This window comes from Oncorhynchus masou, chromosome 19, assembly GCF_036934945.1.
Source record: "Oncorhynchus masou masou isolate Uvic2021 chromosome 19, UVic_Omas_1.1, whole genome shotgun sequence".
Taxonomy (NCBI): domain Eukaryota; kingdom Metazoa; phylum Chordata; class Actinopteri; order Salmoniformes; family Salmonidae; genus Oncorhynchus; species Oncorhynchus masou.
The window spans coordinates 24,966,456-24,986,125 of NC_088230.1; the positions used below are offsets into that span (position 1 = coordinate 24,966,456).

The 19,670-nt window shown below is 41.5% G+C and overlaps 1 protein-coding gene across 1 annotated transcript; it reads right to left on the reverse strand.

The window, feature by feature from the left end:
* Positions 1-10,270: 10,270 nt before the first annotated feature.
* On the reverse strand, positions 10,271-11,738 carry LOC135505577 (heparan sulfate glucosamine 3-O-sulfotransferase 5-like). Its single transcript, XM_064924644.1, has 2 exons — positions 11,632-11,738; positions 10,271-11,392 (listed from the first exon to the last, which is right to left on the reverse strand). Exons 1-2 carry the CDS (start codon positions 11,736-11,738, stop codon positions 10,459-10,461), a joined length of 1,041 nt encoding a protein of 346 aa, XP_064780716.1. The 3' UTR covers positions 10,271-10,458.
* Positions 11,739-19,670: the final 7,932 nt, after the last annotated feature.

The window sequence follows — 19,670 nt, forward strand, 5'->3', positions numbered from 1 at the left end:
CAAGCGTCACGTTTAGAGGAAATGTGGCACCGGACTTGAAACCGATCAAACATCTCTGGAGAAACCTGAAAATAGCTGTGCAGCGACACTCCCCATCCAACCTGACAGAGCTTGAGAGGCTCTGCAGAGAAGAATGGGAGATACTCCCAAAATACGTGTGCAAGCTTATTAACGTCATACCCAAGAAGACTCATGGCTGTAATCGTTGCTGAAGATGCTTCAGCAAAGTACTGAGTAAAGGGTTTGAATACTTATGTAAATGTCTAAACCTGTTTTTGTGTTGTCATTATGGGGTATTGTCTGTAGATTTGAGGGGGTAAAAAACAATTGAATCCATTTTAGAATAAGGCTGTAATGTAACAAAGTGGCTGTAATGTAACAAGGGGTCTGAATACTTTCAGAATGCACTGTACATGCGTTTGTCACAGGGATCAGGTTTTTTTCATTGCAAGTTCCACTATTATAGAGTGCTATTCCACCTCAACATCAGATGCTGTCTACATCACTGACATTAATTATATTTTGACTGGTGTGAGATTGTAGAACAGTAGTTATTCTGTGACTGGTACAATTCTAACTGAAAATTTAAAAAAAAGTCAGTGCAGATCTATTGAGCAGCTCATTGCTGTAGCAAGAGACCGTCACTGCAGACTCAATACTTTGCAATGACGTTGAACAATGAATCGATCACAGACCCACCCAAGACATTAAAAGAAACCATCAATACGGTGGTTTGAAGCTACACATGGACAATGCAAAATGCTTATCACAGATTTTGTTTCAGGGCCAGGGGTCCCTCCCAGCCAGGTTAGCTCACAAGTAACCTAGTCAAAGTTCGCAAGGTGTCCATGTTTAGAGACTAAAATGTACCTATTTTACAGTAGCTGGGCTAACACCTGGCAGTAGAAGGCCCGGCTACAGTGTTTACATGTTATACGTTAGTTTCTATTGTAGCTTAGGGCCTATATGGGCCATATATTCTGTAAGGAGGTGTTTATTAACCTGATACCATGCTCTTCAGCTTCAGAGACTCAATGAATGGTGTTGCAGACACTAAACATATTTTGATGTCAGATGCATTGGGTACAAACCTTTTCAAAGAAAGGCCTATTTCACAACAGACTAGTCATTTGGCATCTGTTCCTGTTCATTTGTTGCAGAAATAGGAAAGATTTCATATTAGCCCAGTTTACCTACTACCTAATGAAGACTGTGGCTTCTTGGTCAAAACTGTGGCAGTGGCCTGTGCAACTAGTTCCAAGTAAAGTGAATTGACTCAATGAGCAGTTGGGGAGCTGCAACATTGTAGCATATATCATTCTGTATCAAGTTATGTTATACTACATTGCAATAATTGCAACAAAACTAAAGAGCATGTTATACATGCCTCATAAATTGTCAGTTAAGAACCACTTCTAGTTGCCCATAGTTGCAGGAAGTAGGGGTGCTGAGGGTGCTGCAGCATGCCCATTTATTTGTTTTGTTTTTTAATGTTTTTTACCCCCAAAATTTGGGGGACACAGGCCTTTATTACTCTGAGCGTCGTGTTTTTTTCAACGAAATCAGTGAACTACGCCTTTATTATTCCTGGTGGGAGCGCCATTTAAGCGAGGGTGGAAGGCTGCAACCCAACATATCTTCCCACAGCTATGGGTAGGCCAAAAATAAACATGTGCACATGCTACTCCAATTTTTTAAATCCACACATGCTCGTTTCCCTCTTGCAGGTGCATGTAATCACTAATACTAGTAAGTTGCTGGACTGCAAATCTAAATATACTTTGTCTGTTCTTCAGGTGTAAAGTCCACACAACTTGAAGATCAAGGTTGTATTAGCTAGCAATCATGGCGGTTGAAATAAATAGGCCTAAATTGTAGGTGTGTGTTGATGAAAATAATGACCTGTGTATTGTAGGTGTTATAACGCCATCGTGTGGCTGCCATGTAATGCAACAACCACAAAAATGTCTAGTGGATTTTGTATCTTAGATTTGACATAGTACATTATGCATATTTGAAAATACAGTACATTATTATTTGTAAACAGAGTAAAACAACCTTATATATTGGATTGTGATAGGGTTGGTTACATTTGACCTGAACTCATGGCATTTAAAATGTATATTCTTCAGGAGTCAATGGGTGTAAATCATTTGAATGATCATGGTGGATTTAGCATATTTATCCCATACTTTAACTGATTTCTAACTACTCCAATTCATACATTCACACTAAGAATTAGTATACAAAGGTTTTAATTGGAAAATGCAAAATATCACATTTTCAACAAATATGAAATGATAGTAGGTTCAATTACGGGAACACCCACATCATCTTCTCTAAAAACATTTCATTAATTAAACGGTGGATATTGCATTCAGAAGATAAAGCACGTCACACTATAAGGGCATTCAAGGAGTACCAAAGGGAAGCACGGTAAATCCAGGTTGGTTTTGTGAATCCTTGAAATCAACTGTTACAGTACATAAAGGAAACTAAATCTTCACAACAACTAGAACATACAGAGAGGACAAGGCGAAGATAGTGTTTTTTTTTGCTTAAAATCTGTCCACAAAAATAAGACCACGAATTTAGGCGTTTTTGTATGGAGGTCATACCAGCCTGGTGTTGTTGTATGGAGGTCAATGAGAAAGTGTAGAAATCGGTGAACATAAAATGTAATTTCTAATTTGCTAAGTGAGATTTATTTGATCAAATAGAACAGGGTTCCCCAACTGGCGGCCAGCGGGTTTTATTTGCCCCCCCCCAAGTTTTCTGAGCAATAAAAAAAAAATATATTTTTTTATTATTGTTTGACATAAGACTAAAAACGATATGAAGTCAGCTCCAAGTGATTTTAAATTGGGAAATTATTAAACCTTTATTTCAACAAAGGTCCAAGCTTGCACAAGGTGTCTTCTATTTGTAGAGGACAAACATGTCCTGTTTCTATAGAGGAAGACTAGCTTGATTTTTAGCCGTTTACAAAGTTCATCAACATGCATTTTAAAAGACAGTTTATCATCCAACCACATCCCTAAGTATTTACAGTGGGGCAAACACCAGTGGGGCAAGACACCAATTGTGCAAGTTCTCCCACTTAAAAAGATGAGAAAGGCCTGTAATTTTCATCATAGGTACACTTCAACTATGACAGACAAAATGAGAGAAAAAAAATCCAGAAAATCACATTGTAGGATTTTTAATGAATTTATTTGCAAATTATGGTGGAAAATAAGTCACCTACAAACAAGCAAGATTTCTGGCTCTCACAGACCTGAAACTCCTCTGTCCTCCACTTGTTACCTGTATTAATGGCACCTGTTTGAACTTGTTATCAGTATAAAAGACCACAACCTCTAACAGTCACACTACAAACTCCACTATGGCCAAGACCAAAGAGCTGTCAAAGGACAACAGAAACAAAATTGTAGACCTGCAACAGGCTCGGAAGACTGAATCTGCAATAGGTAAGCAGCTTGGTTTGAAGAAATCAACTGTGGGAGAAATTATTAGGAAATGGAAGACATACAAGACCACTGATAATCTCCCTTGATCTGGGGCTCCACGCAAGATCTCACCCCGTGGGGTCAAAATAATCACAAGAACGGTGAGCAAAAATCCCAGATCCACACGGGGGGACATAGGGAATGACCTGCAGAGAGCTGGGAATAAGTAACAAAGTCTACCATCATTAACACACTACGCCGTCAGGGATTCAAATCCTGCAGTGCCAGACGTGTCCCCCTGCTTAAGCCAGTACATGTCCAGGCCCGTCTGAAGTTTGCTAGAGAGCATTTGGATGATCCAGAAGAAGATTGGGAGAATGTCATATGGTCAGATGAAACCAAAATAGAACATTTTGGTAAAAACTCAACTCGTTGTGTTTGGAGGACAAAGAATGCTGAGTTGCATCCAAGAACACCATACCTACTGTGAAGCATGGGGGTGGAAACATCATGCTTTTGGGGCTGTTTTTCTGCAAAGGGACCAGGACGACTGATCCGTGTAAAGGAAAGAATGAATGGGGCCATGTATCGTGAGATTTTGTGTGAAAACCTTCCATCAGCAAGGGCATTGAAGATGAAACGTGGCTTGGTCTTTCAGCATGACAATGATCTCAAACACACTGCTCGGGCAACGAAGGAGTGGCTTTGTAAGAAGCATTTCAAGGCCCTGGAGTGGCCTAGCCAGTCTCCAGATCTCAACCCCATAGACAATTTGAAGGGAGTTGAAAAGTCCGTGTTGCCCAGCAACAGCCCCAAAACATCACTGCTCTAGAGGAGATCTGCATGGAGGAATGGGCCAAAATACCAGCAACAGTGTGTGAAAACCTTGTGAAGACTTACAGAAAACATTTGACCTCTGTCATTGCCAACAAAGGGTATATAACAAAGTATTGAGATAAACTTTTGTTATTGGCCAAATACTTATTTTCCACCATAATTTGCAAATAAATTCATTGAAAATCCTACAATGTGATTTTCTGGATTTTCTTATTTCATTTTGTCTGTCATAGTTGAAGTGTACCTATGATGAACATTACAGGCCTCTCTCATCTTTTTAAGTGGGAGAACTTGCACAATTGCAGTTTACGGATAAAAGCTCTGATAAAAATATTTTCCCAAGAATTCCTATGGATAATAGATAGACACATGATCATGTACAAATGTAAGCAAGATTAGAAATGATTATGTTTTAGTAAAAAAATATATATTTGGGCTTCTTGCTGTCAATTTGTAGTCTACAAATGATTTATAATTATGTTCTGGCTCTATGACCATCTGCTCAAGAAAAAACTAATTGGCCCCCAGCTAAGTCTAGTCGATGATCCCTGATATAGAATGTGTGTAATGGTTAGGTTGTTACGAATGCACTGACATAAGTGGATGCACGTGGCATTTCAGCAACTTTTAAAAAACAACTTTATATCAGAGTTGTCTGTTGTTCACATGCGTATCTGCCCTCTCATAAAATTGCTAGAATGGTCCCACCTGATCTCGCCTGCCTTCCATCTTTGAGGGCATGCATTTTTATTGCTAGAGTGGCCCCTCGACCACCATGTCAATATAAGAAATGATCTTTGATACAGATCAATGACAATAAATATAATGCTTCAGTTATGGAGTCTGACACGAGGGAGTAGAATCAGCCGAGATGAACAGCCCTTACTGCCACACTCAGGACTGTCCATGGAGAGATCACAGTGCCACCATGTGGCTGAATCAGGCACTACCAGTCTGCTCAGTCTTCACACCAGAAAGAACAGATGGAAAAATGAGAGTGCCATTTCACCTCCAATAAGTCATTGTCAGGTCTGAATACATTTGTGACTGCCTGTAATAAATCATAAATGCATGGTCCAACTATAAGCGTAGTCCTGACAAGTGAATATAGCAGAGACCACAGTCACTCTTACCTTTGTGTCAGTTTTCTCAGTGCTTGTTTCTTTTGCTTTCTCCTCTTTCACCTCAAACAGCACAAATATACACATATATCAGAAAGCTACATCACAAGCGGCATTACATCAAGCTATCACCACTTGGATTAAATATTGCTCGGTGCTTTTCTATTATCATATTGAAATCAGTGCTCTTGCCAGGTTTGTACTCAGGATAAGTTCTGAATACTTACCAACTTACTCTTTCTTCTCCTCTCGCTCTTTGTCTTCCTCTACCCGGGGCCGCTTTTTTCTTTTTTTGTTATCGGCCACGTTCCTAATTCCTCCCTGTCCCTTGTCCTCCGAGTCAGAGAACTCCTTATCGCAGGCTATCCTCTTGTCTGAAGCACTGTTTGAAATGAGACAGGAAGTCACCATTCAGATGCTGCTGCTGGCAATAGGATCCAAAATGGGATCCAATAGGATTGAATATGGAAAATACAGCCGCTGATACAATACGAATGGACCCGAGGACTCCTGGAAGGACTACTGGAAAACAGTAGAGTTTACTATCCTGGCAAAAGAAAATACAAATTAAAACGAACTCCCTGAGTGATATAACTGCAACAGAGAGTATTTACAGGAAAGGTCAATGAGATGGTTCAGAGGTTGTGATGGGTTAGAGGAGGCGTGTCTTACCGGACATGAATTTGTCAGGGTCCTCTGTATTCTCGTCCACTGTGTCATTAGGGATGGCATCCTCAGGGATAGCCTGCATCTGCACCACTCCCGGGGCGTTGGGTAGCATCCGGTTCTTAAACAGAAAGGTTCTCAAACAAAGAACAATGCTTTTAATGCAGTAGCCACCATCAGCCAAAAAGCCCACGAGAAGGCTCTAAGAAATGTGGATAATTTTAATTTACTTAACTAGGCAAGTAAGTTAAGAACAAATTCTTATTTTCAATGATGGCCTAGGAACCGGATGGTTGTGAACAGTGGGTTAACTGAAGATATCCCTCTAGTAGTGTGGGGGCTGTGCTTTGGCAAAGTGGGTGGGGTTATATCCAGCCTGTTTAGCCCTGTTTAGCCCTGTCCGGGGGTATCATCGGATGGGGCCACAATGTCTCCTGACCCCTCCTGTCTCAGCCTCCAGTATTTATGCTGCAGTAGTTTATGTGTCGGGGGGCTAGTGTCAGTCTGTTATATCTGGAGTATTTCTCCTGTCTTATCTGGTGTCCTGTGTGAATTTAAGTATGCTCTCTCTAATTCTCTCATTCTTTCTTTCTTTCTTTCTCTCTCTCGGAGGACCTGAGCCCTAGGACCATGCCTCAGGACTACCTGGCATGATGACTCCTTGCTGTCCCCAGTCCACCTGGCCGTGCTGCTGCTATGGAACCCTGACCTGTTCACCGGACGTGCTACCTGTCCCAGACCTGCTGTTTTCAACTCTCTACAGACAGCAGGAGTGGTAGACATTTGAACATCTTGGCCATGTTCTGTTATAATCTCCACCCGGCACAGCCAGAAGAGGACTGGCCACCCCTCATAGCCTGGTTCCTCTCTAGGTTGCTTCCTAGGTTTTGGCCTTTCTAGGGAGTTTTTCCTAGCCACCGTGCTTCTACACCTGCATTGCTTGCTGTTTGGGGTTTTAGGCTGGGTTTCTGTACAGCACTTTGATATATCAGCTGATGTACGAAGGGCTATATAAATAAATTGTATTTTATTTGATCAAGGAAGAGTCTCAGTCTTTGAACCACACAATAGATTACGAGACAAAACAGAAATAATGAATGACTCAGCTGACACGTGTTTAAATGTCATTTTAATTCAATAATTTTTTGTTACAGAACAACACACTTATGATACAGGATGGCTATTTGCACATAAGACAAATATGTTAATTGTAGTAGAATAAGCATTAGATGGTTTGACAGTAACTAACAAATTACTTTTTTACTGTGGCTTTTCACCAAGGGGAATGACAAACATGTTATTAATACTGGAGAGAAAGAACGAGAACAAAGTTACCACTTAAATCCCTTATTCAACATTTAAATGCTTGATGTATGAGGACATCATCGGAGTCAGAATTTTATGAGAAATCTATGTTCCCATTCCCTCATGAGAATCTCCTACCCTTCTACAGATTTCTGGGTTATATTACGGATACAAGTACGTCATGGTAGTTTGAGAAAAATTAAACTACCTAAAAACAACATAGAAACAAATAAAAGTAGCATATGTTTAAAGAATGATACTTGGAATAAATGAAATAACACAAAACTACATTAGAGAGCCCATGCTTTGTCGATTGAATGTTCAATACACATGCAGGAGAAAAGCAAAACCAAAATGAGAGGACTGTAATAAATGCAAGACTATCACACTCAGAACTGCAAGAACACGTAAGCCTTTGTCTTCGTCAACACTGTTTTTATATGAAACATTGCCACTTATATTTGGCTTCATGATATGGCCTTTAAATATGTTAAATGTATGTGTTGTTGACTGACAATTCGTCCTTTAAAATCCACATGTTCACTTAACATAATCTCATGTTTATCGCTCATTGTAGTATACCCTTCATTCAATATTGGCTGAGATGATGGCAAAATGCAGAGTTTATATATAACGTTATAGGTGTCAGACAGGTTAATTATTATGAAGAAAGATCAGGTGCATTAAACTGAACTGTTTTGTAATCACACAACTCACAAACCCTTTATCCTCTTATGCCCCCTTACATATTAAGAAACAAACATACATTGATTCCATTACAGATTTTGGTCACATTGTCATTCTCACAGGGGAGAGTGGGGTATGTTGAGCCCTTTTTACATTCAGCCTCACTACGGCAATATAGTATTCTTTTTAACAAAGATATCTACATATATTTCAGGATGTTGTGTATCCCTGGAAATAATCATAATTCATGTAAACATAACAGTTTTAAAAACATAGTTTGTCAAAAACAAAATTGGTCTCTTTGCACAACTTATCCCAGAGTAAATTGAGCATAGGGAAAAAGTTGAGCCACCTTGGGGTAAGTCGGTGTAGGTGCCCTGTGACAGTGGGTGATGGTGCTGGTTGGTCAAAGTTTAATTCATGGAATGGGGGTGAGGTATATTGTACTGTAAATTTCAAATGTATGCCTATATTCAGATATAGATGGATCTGTTAAATATGACATACCCTTGCATTTATTGACAAGTTGTCTGGGACAGTGATATTGTTTCGATGTGCCAATTCGTAGGCAAGTTCATTGCATTTGAGACTACTAAGCCCATGAAACTGGTCCGCGATATTCTGGATATGTTTAGCAAGCTCAGACTCCATGTCATCAGATAAGACCTTGTGTGTCTCTGCTACTCTGTCACAGCCTCTCTTTATACAGCTCAGACTCCATGTCATCAGATAAGACCTTGTGTGTCTCTGCTACTCTGTCACAGCCTCTCTTTATACAGCTCAGACTCCATGTCATCAGATAAGACCTTGTGTGTCTCTGCTACTCTGTCACAGCCTCTCTTTATACAGCTCAGACTCCATGTCATCAGATAAGACCTTGTGTGTCTCTGCTACTCTATCACAGCCTCTCTTTATACAGCTCAGACTCCATGTCATCAGATAAGACCTTGTGTGTCTCTGCTACTCTGTCACAGCCTCTCTTTATACAGCTCAGACTCCATGTCATCAGATAAGACCTTGTGTGTCTCTGCTACTCTATCACAGCCTCTCTTTATACAGCTCAGACTCCATGTCATCAGATAAGACCTTGTGTGTCTCTGCTACTCTATCACAGCCTCTCTTTATACAGCTCAGACTCCATGTCATCAGATAAGACCTTGTGTGTCTCTGCTACTCTGTCACAGCCTCTCTTTATACAGCTCAGACTCCATGTCATCAGATAAGACCTTGTGTGTCTCTGCCACTCTGTCACAGCCTCTCTTTATACAGCTCAGACTCCATGTCATCAGATAAGACCTTGTGTGTCTCTGCTACTCTGTCACAGCCTCTCTTTATACAGCTCAGACTCCATGTCATCAGATAAGACCTTGTGTGTCTCTGCTACTCTATCACAGCCTCTCTTTATACAGCTCAGACTCCATGTCATCAGATAAGACCTTGTGTGTCTCTGCTACTCTATCACAGCCTCTCTTTATACAGCTCAGACTCCATGTCATCAGATAAGACCTTGTGTGTCTCTACTACTCTGTCACAGGCTCTCTTTATACAGCTCAGACTCCATGTCATCAGATAAGACCTTGTGTGTGTGTCTCTGCTACTCTGTCACAGCCTCTCTTTCACACAAATGTTTTCATTTTTGTCAATGTACCTCAGCATCATTCAGTACATTTGTTTTATCCCTTGGTGCTTCTGGAATGGACTTCTTCCCTTCTCTCACTTCCTTGGCTGCTCTCTCAAGAACCTAAAGGGGGGCTAGATCCCTGCATGTTTTACATTTGTATACACAGGGAATGGTTAGGTCTGCTCTATAACAATACAAATGCAGTATATTGAGTTCATATGCATGACACATTGCAAAAATACTATGCATATGATGCATAAACCTGACTAAATGTAATCATAATATGTATGGGGTATGGTGGTCATTGGCTCAACTTACCCCAAGGCAAACATTTTTACTATATTAGCCCACACAGGTACAAGGATGCGCTTTCATGCTAGGTTTAGGACCTCATATTGTAGCTTATAGAGACCCCAACTGATATTCAAAACAATCCACCTTGGTTTAGATACAAGCCACATGAAACCTATAACACAATACATTCATTTGCCCTCACTTGCTTACCACTTTCTTTCTTCATAGACTCCATGAAATGACGACCTCTTCCTTAATATTTGGTCACATGGTACATTTTGTGTATGTTTTCCTAGAAACAAGGAGTAGCTCAACTAACCCTTCGGCTCGACTTACCCCACTCTCCTCGACGTATTAAATTCAATCAAAGTGCTTTTAATATCCTTTAATATTGTTGTGGTTGACATCTTGAAAATGCCAACGGAACAACTTCAGTAAGAAGTTCAAATAGGCTAGGCCTAGACCTTCCCTTAGTTTCTCAGGGCCAGTTGAACGTCCTCCCAGTAATCTGATAAAACTTCTGATTGAAGGGGTGGAAGAACTTCCTCAGTTTGGCCACCACTGAGGGGTCCACCTCAGGGTGGATGCGCCCCTTGCTGCCTGCCAGGCACTTGTTGAAGACATTGTTGAATCGCAGGCAGTAGAATCCCCTGGTGGCATTGAAATACAGGTTATAGTGGCTGATCCTGGAGGGGAGGTTAAGGAAGCGCTCGACGAGCTGCAGCTCAGGCAGCGGGTCTGTGATCAGACGGTCGCCGTCCACAATGTGAAAATGTTCCACGGGGAAGAACTTCAGCCAGCGCTCCAAGTGCTTGGTGTAAATGCTGGTCCGTACCGCCTTATACTTTGTGTTCACATCACACGTGTTGCCGTCGATGGCCAGCTTCTCAAACTTGTGGTAGGTCTTATTCTTACGCTCCTTGCCCTCCAGCACCTGTGTGTAGTCGGACACAGCTCTGGTGGTGGGCTCACGCACAATAATCAACAGCTTGATGGAAGAGTTCATCTTGAAGATGCGTTCGGGGACCTCCTCTGTGATGAAGTAGGCGGGGCTCTTCTCAATGGTGATCTGGTGGAGGAAGGAGAAGGGCATCTTCTCCCGGTACCAGTCGATGCCCCGGGCGTAGTTCTGTTCGTTGTCAAAGAAGTGGATCTCCTGCGAGGCCTTGACCACCGCCGGGTGCAGGTTGAGCATCTCCAGCAGGGCGCGCGTCCCTCCCTTGCGCACCCCGATGATGATGGCCCGGGGCAGCTGCTGCACCAGGTTGTGCAGGCGGATCTGCTCTTTGGTGGCATTGCCCTTGCGGATCTCGTGGAGCAGACCACGCTTATACTGCAGGGTCCGGAGAGGGAACTGCTCCGGCAGGTGAGGAGGGCCCAGTCTGCTCTCTATGGGGCAAATAGGCTGCAGCCTGGAGGAGGGGAAAACACAGAAAGAGACATTTAGTTCTATATAATAATTTCATCAATAATCTTTAGAGCATTTTTGAATTAACTTTAAACACATTGTTAAATACAATGAAGTCTTATCATAATCTAATCATATATGATCAAGATTTTGATATTTGAAAAAAAAATTAGATTATTTATATAAACTAAAATCATTCTATACTTGACATTCAACAGGCATTGCTTTCAGCAAACAACGTACCTATCCAAGCTCCCAACCCTGGCCACTAGATAGAGGAGACTCCCAATAGCAAGGCTGCCCAACAAGAAGAGCTTCTGTCTCAGCAACGCCTGCTGTTTGAATAGCATGGCCCTCCATCAATCTTCAGGACTGCGTCTTCAGCCTGGGGACGGGAGAGCAGAGTACATAAACCACTAATCACTGGCGAGGAGAGAGACTGACTAATGTTTATTAACACACACTAAATCAAGTCTTACAAGTGATTAAGCCAAACTCACAGGAGCCTGCAAAGTGCTGCAGTGCCATTAGAGCAGACGGCTGGGGTTAGTCGGGTTCCGTTGTAAAACGTTTTGTCTGTTGCAAAACATTATGCAACAGAAACCGTTTACTCCAAACGTAAAACGTTTTCCAACAAAAATATAGTTTCTATTGGGCAAATTCAGGTAGGTTCCTCCCCGTTTGGTTCCGTTTGGTTCATAGAGTAAACAGTAAAAGGTTTCCATTGCAAAACGTTTTGCAACAGACAAAACCGACTGAGAATATATATATATATATACAGTAGCAGTCAAAAGTTTGGACACACCCACTCATTCAAGGATTTTTCTTTATTTTTACTATTTTCTACATTGTAGAATAATTGTGCAGACAGCAAAACTAGGAAAAACACATATCGAATCATGTAATAACCAAAAAAGTGTTAAACAAATCTAAATATATTTTAGATTCTTCAAATTAGCCAACCTTTGCCATGATGACAGGTTTGCACACTACTGGCATTCTCTCAACCAGCTTCATGAGGAACGCTTTTCCAACAGTCTTGAAGGAGTTCCCACATATGCTGTGCACTTGCTGGCTGTTTTTCCTTCACTCTGTGGTCCAACTCATCCCAAACCATCTCAATTGGGTTGAGGTCGGGTGATTGTGGAGGCAGCAGTCCATCACACACCTTGGTCAAATAGCCTTACACAGCCTGGAGGTGTGTTTTGGGTCATTGTCCTGTTAAAAAACAAATGATAGTCCCACTAACTGCAAACCAGATGGGATGGTGTATCGCTGCAGAATGCTGTGGTAGCCATGCTGGTTAAGTGTGCCTTGAATTCTAAATACATCACAGACGGTGTCACCAGCAAAGCACCCCCACACCATCACACCTCCTCCTCCATGCTTCACGGTGGGAAACACACATGAGGAGATCATCCGTTCACCTACTCTACATCTCACAAAAACACAGCGGTTGGAACAAAACATCTTAAATTCGGACTCATCAGACCAAAGGACAGATTTCCACCAGTCAGACTGAGACCTGACAATCTGCCAGACCACTGACTCAAACAGCTCTCAAAAAAGATGAAGAGACTTGCTTGGGCCAAGAAAGCAGTCAGTCTCTCACGAGAGAGTTAACTCTCATTCCATGGCTTTTCTACAGACAATGGAATTCTCCGGTTGGAACATTATTGAACATTTGTGATAAAAACATCCTAAAGATTGATTCTATACTACGTTTGATATGTTTCTACGACCAGTAATCTAACTTTTTGGAATTTTTGTCCGACCTTTCCGCTGGAAGTTGCACGCGCGTTTAGATTTGTTTACCAAACGCCCTAACAAAAGGAGGTATATGGACATAAATTATGAACTTTATCGAACAAAAAGGCGGATATTTATTTTGGCTGGTTTGGGCTCTGAGCTCCGTACTCAGATTATTGCAAGGTGTGCTTTTTTCCGTGGCGTTTTTTTTTAAATCGGATGTTTTGGAACTACTGAACATAACACACCAATGTAAAATGAGATTTTGGGATATAAATATTCACTTTATCGAATAAAACATACATGTATTGTGTAACATGAAGTCCTATGAGTGTCATCTGATGAAGATCATCAAAGGTTAGTGATTAATTTTATCTCTATTTATGCTTTTTGTGGAAAAATGGCTGGGTTTTTCTGTGACTTGGTGGTGACCTAACATAATCGTTTGTGGAGCTTTTGCTGTAAAGCGTTTTTGTAATCAGACACCGTGGCTGGATTAACGAGAATGTTATCTTTAAAATGGTGCCTAATACTTGTATGTTTGAGAAATTTGATTTATGAGATTTCTGTTGATTTGTATTTGACGCCCTGCAATTTCATTGGCTGTTGGCGAGGGGTTCCGCTAGCGGAACAACACAACTGATTGGCTCAAATGCATTAAGAAGGAAAAAAATTCCACAAATTAGCTTATAACAAGGCACACCTGTTAATTGAAATGCATTCCAGGTGACTACCTCATGAAGCTGAATGAAAGAATGCCAAGAGTGGGCAAAGCTGCCATCAAGGCAAAGGGTGGCTCCTTTGAAGAATCTCAAATATAAAATATATTTTGATTTGTATAATACTCTATTGGTTACTACATGATTTCATAGTTTTGATGTCTTCACTATTATTCTACAATGTAGAAAATAGTCAAAATAAAGAAAACCCCTGGAAAGTCCAAACTTTTGACTGGTACTGTATATATATATATATATCTAGAAAGTTAAACTTGATCTTATTCTAGCTAATTAATATATATATATATAGATATATATATATTTAACTTTCTAGATTACTGTGACTTCCATTCAATTATAACGTTTCAGAGGATTGAGGAGCTAAAGAAAAACCAGCAGTCTAGAATACATACTGTAAATTGGTGCCACGTGAAAATAGTTCACCTCAAAAGTCTGGAAACAAGATAAAAATTGTATATTTGGATGTTATTAACTAGATGTTCAAACCATTTTGTCACACACACACACACATACACACACACACACTATCATGTTCTATGAAAAGAAAGCATCAGTGTGAGAAGCTGCAGCATGGGAACAAAACAAAAATGATCAAAAGAAACAGAAAAACCTGACCTCAATTCATTGTAGGCTACACTTAATTTACTGTAATCTAGAACAGATCCTAGTATTCACAACATTATATGTGTGTTTTTTTTACATTTTAGAGCGGAAAGGGATTAATCCCCAGGGCCGAGTTAAATTTTTTTTTGTCTATCTTGATTACGGCTATCGAACAGGAGTACATGCATAGAAATAGAATGAATAGAATGTACAAATAATTTACTTGAATGGGGACTCCCATTAAAAAAATAATTTACTTGAATGTGGACTGCCATTATACAAATAATTTACTTGAATATGGACTCCCATTATACAAATAATTTACTTGAATATGGACTCCCATTATACAAATAATTTACTTGAACTGGGACTCATTGTATTCATTCTGAATTGGGACCCATTCTCATTATTCTATTCCTATCCGGTAGACACAACCCAGATTGATCATTTTTGAAAAACTGCGCCCAGAGACTACTGTTGGTGCTAATAGTGTAATATCATCAATAACCATCTGCCTCAGCACATCTCCCTTGTTGTGATTAGCATACAAATTAAAACTGCTGTGTCTTTATCGTGTACAGCATGACTCATTTGACCTTCAATGATGTAAAAGTAAAACCTGTTCCCCTGTAAACCAAGCGGGGGCAGTATTTCATTATCTAAGAATGACATCAAAGTACTGTGACTCTCACAGACATCACCGTCTTTTATCGGGCTCCAGGTTGAAACATAATAGTGGTTTTTAGTAGTTGCAGATGTTTAATATTTTAGAACAATTATAAGAGGGAGCAGTAGAACACTGCTTTGCAAAGTTATGTAGACTTAGGCTATTGACATTTGAATCTGGAGAGATAATTTTTGCAGGTCTGCAACATACTGATGTTTGTAGGCTTTACAATAGAAAGTAACTGCTGTTATGATCAGCAAATGGAAGCCCACTTCCTCCCCAAAGAATAACCACCAACTGACAAATTACACAGCCTTGACTGTTTACCCCTGTGGACCCAGAGAGATCAGTCTCCAAAACCAATTAGCAGATGGCTTAGATCAGTGGTTGACAAACCTTTAATAGTGCTGTACCCGTTCAAACATTCAACCTCCAGCTGCGTACCCCCTCTAGCACCAGTGTCAGCACACTCTCAAATGTTTTTTTTTACCATAATTGTAAGCCTGTCACACACACACACACACACACACACACACACACACACACACACACACACACACACACACACACACACACACACACACACACACACACACACACACACACACACACACACACACACACACACACACACACACAATACATTTATTAAACATGAGAATTTGTGAGTTTTTATCACAACCCGGCTCGTGGGAAGTGACAAAGAGCTCTTATAGGACCAGGGCACAAATAATAATATAATAATAATCAATATTTTTGCTCTTTATTTAGCCATCTTACATTTAAAACCTTATTTGTTCATAAAAAAATGTGAATAACTCACCACAGGTTAATGAGAAGGGTGTGCTTTAAAGGATGCACATAACTCTGCAATGTTGGGTTGTATTGGAGAGAGTCTCAGTCTTAAATAATTTTCCACAGTCTGTGCCAGTATTTAGTTTTCATGCTAATGAGGGCTGAGAATCCACTCTCACATAGGTACGTGGTTGCAAAGGGCATCAGTTTTTTAACAGTGGGAGTTGTTTGAGTCGTCTGTTTTGGAAAAGTACCTGAGTAATTGCGCATCCAACTCACTCAGGTGCTTCGCTATATCACATTTGACATTGTCCGTAAGCTTGAGTTCATTTGCACACAAAAAAATCATACAATGATGAAAAGACCTGTGCGTTGTCCTTGTTAATGCAGACAGAGAAGAGCTCCAACTTCGTAATCATAGCCTCAATTTTGTCCAGCACATTGAATATAGTTGTGGAGAGTCCCTGTAATGCTAGATTCAGATCATTCAGGTGAGAAAAAACATCATCATGCAAGTGGTCAGACAAGTATAATTGTTTCAAAACATCTCCTGCCATGTCACTGATGTGTCATGAAACAGTGTTGTTTAGGGCCTCCCGCAGTGCTAGCTGTGCCACCAGAGACTCTGGGTTTGCTCCCAGGCTCTGTCGCACCCGGCCGCGACCGGGAGGTCCATGGGGCGACGCACAATTGGCCTAGCATCGTCCGGGTTAGGGAGGGTTTGGCCGGTAGGGATATCCTTGTCTCATTGCGCACTAGCGACTCCTGTGGCGGGCCGGGCGCAGTACACGCTAACCAGGTCGGCAGGTGCACTGTGTTTCCTCCGACACATTGGTGCGGCTGGCTTCCGGGTTGGATGCGTGCTGTGTTAAGAAGTGCGGCTTGGATGGGTTGTGTTTCGGAGGACGCATGGCTTTCGACCTTCGTCTCTCCCGAGCCTGTACGGGAGTTGTAGCGATGAGACAAGATAGTAACTACTAACATTTGTTTACCACGAAAAGGGGGTAAAAGAAAAAAAGAAACCGTGTTGTTTGATGAAGGCATTGTCTGTATATATTTTTTGGCCTTTTCCCCCAGCATTGTCCCAGCCATATCAACGGCAGCAGGAATAATTATTTTCTTCACAATAGTATGGGGCTTGCCTGTCCTAGCCACTCGGTAGCTTCTAGCCCCTTCTTATTAATGGTACCTGTTTCTTTTATACAGGTCTTACTACTCAAAAGTCATCTTAATTCTCGCTCCAAACACTGCCGTGGCTTATTTTTCAAATTGGCATGTTACGTTATTAAATATCTGCGCAAGAGTGAAGGTTTCCTGCGAGAGAGTATCGGTTAATGTGATTGGATGTTAATTATTTGACTAGGCTACCTGTATTTTACATTGTGTTGTTATTTCGCTCAACACTTGATGGTTTAATTTTATTTTTGGCAGTGAAACGAGGCTACTCAGTTGAGAAAAAAATATACACCCAAATCTATAGCCCCATTGGGAAATCTATTTTTATTTGGCGTACCTCCGGCGGCATTGTGCGTACCCCAGGTTGGGAATATCCGGCTTAGATCTTCCAAATACAATACGAGGTAGCCCGTTGGATGTAGCAGGGCTTGCAAACCATCACGGATTACCAAAGGAAACCCATCCGTGAGCTGCCCAGTGAAGGGTTCCTACCAGATGAGCTAAATGCTTTCTACGCTTGCTTCGAGGCAAACAACACTGAACCATGCACGAGAGCAGCAGATGATCCGGACGACTGTGTAATCATGCTCTCCGTAGCCAATGTGAGTAAGAACTTTAAACAGGTTAACATTCACAAGGCCACCGGGCCAGATTACCATCTTAAAGGTCTTACTCACATCGGCTATGGAGAGCGTGATTACATCACCCTATAGCACTCACATCAGTTGTTTTGAAAGGCTGGTCATGGCTCACATCAACACCATCATCCCTGGACCCACCTTGGACCCACTCAAATCCGCATACCACTCCAACAGATCCACAGATCCTCCTCTATTGTACGCCACACTGCCCTCTCCCATCAAGCTCATCACAAAGCTAAGGACCTTGGGACTGAAATCCTCCCTCTGCAACTGGATTCTGGACTTCCTGACAGGCCGCCCCCAGGTGGTGAGGGTAGGCAACAACACATCCACCACTCTAACCCTCAACACAGGCGCCCCTCAGCGCTGCATGCTTAGTCCTCTCCTGTACTCTCTGTTCACCCACGACTACATTACCGCTCATCACTCCAACACCATCTTTAAGTTTGCTGACGACAGGCCTGATCACTGACATTGATGAGACAGTCTATAGGGAGGTCAGAGACCTGGCAGTGTGGTGCCAGGACTTCAACCTCTCCCTCTGCAAGACAAAGGAGCCGATCGTGGACTACAGGAAATGGAGGACCGAGCACGCCCCCCATTCACATCAAAGGGGCTGTAGTAAAGTGGGTCGAGAGCTTCAAGTTCCTCTGTGTCTACATCACTAAGGATCTATCATGGTCCACACACACCAACACAGTCATGGGGCACGACAACACCTCTTCCACCTCAGGACGCTGAAAAGATTTGGCATGGGCCCTCAAATCCTCTACAGCTGCACCATTGAGAGCATCTTGACTGGCTGTATCACCGCTTGGTATGGCAACTGCTTGGTATCCGACTGCAAGGACCTACAGAGGGTAGTGGGTACGGCCCAGTACATCCCTGGGGCTGAGCTCCCTGCCATCCAGGACATCAATACCAGGCGGTGTCAGTGAAAGGCCCAAAATGTTTTCAAAGAGTCCAGTCACCCAAGTCCTAGACTGTTCTCTCTGCTACTGCATGTCAAGCAGTATTGATGTGCCAATTCTGGAACCAAGAGGACCCTGAACAGATTCTACCCCCAAGCCATAAGACTGCTAAATAGTTAGTTAAATATTTAACCAAATAGCTACCCGGACTATCATTGACCTGTTTTGATTGAACTTTATTGAACTCATCACATATGCTGCTGCCACTGTTTATTATCTATTCTGTCGCCTAGTCAGTTTATTCCTAGTACTATGTACATATCTACCTCAATTGCTCCGTGCCCCTGCACATCAACTCAGTACTGGTACCCCATGTATATAACCAAGTTCTCGTTCCTCATTGTGTATTTATTATTACTTATATTATTATGTGTTATTACTTTCCTATTATTTCTCTATTTCTTTTTTACTCTCTGCATTGTTGCCGTGCCCCATGTCGTGCTCTGCATTGTAAGAAGCATTTCACTGTTAGTCTACACTTGCTGTTTACAAAGCATGTGACGAATAGCATTTCATTTGATTTAATATAACACATAACAGGCATGTCGAGTGGGCTTTTGACTCTCGCTGTAACTACAAAATAAGTCATATTGCCTTGCCTGGCCTCTAAAGGGACTCTAGCCAAGCAATTGCTATTTTATCAGTCTAACAATATAGGAGAATAAACCCATTTAGCCAGAGGGCCAGTTCAGTCCCCTTGTTTGTGGATTCCCATTTGGAAATGAAATGTTTTTCATTACAGGTGATATCTTTGAGAGGGCTGGGGAGCGATTCACAGATCTCCTGGGGGGAGCTTTCATTTTAATGGCTCTTTGGTTTATAGAGGATGTCATTTGCAGAACAATGCTCCTACTTACAATGCTGAAGTTGACTCTCAAAATCAATGTACTGTTTTTTGAAGTCCCAACCTACTTTAGAGTACACTTAATGTACACCCTTA

What these genes read in the sequence shown, in the direction of transcription:
- LOC135505577 (XM_064924644.1), bottom strand. Translation starts at nt 11,738, where the DNA reads ATGCTATTCAAACAGCAGGCGTTGCTGAGACAGAAGCTCTTCTTGTTG. An exon ending in AGGGTTGGGAGCTTGGATAG is followed by an intron (nt 11,393 to 11,631) that starts GTACGTTGTTTG and finishes CCCCTCCTCCAG; the next exon opens with GCTGCAGCCTATTTGCCCCA.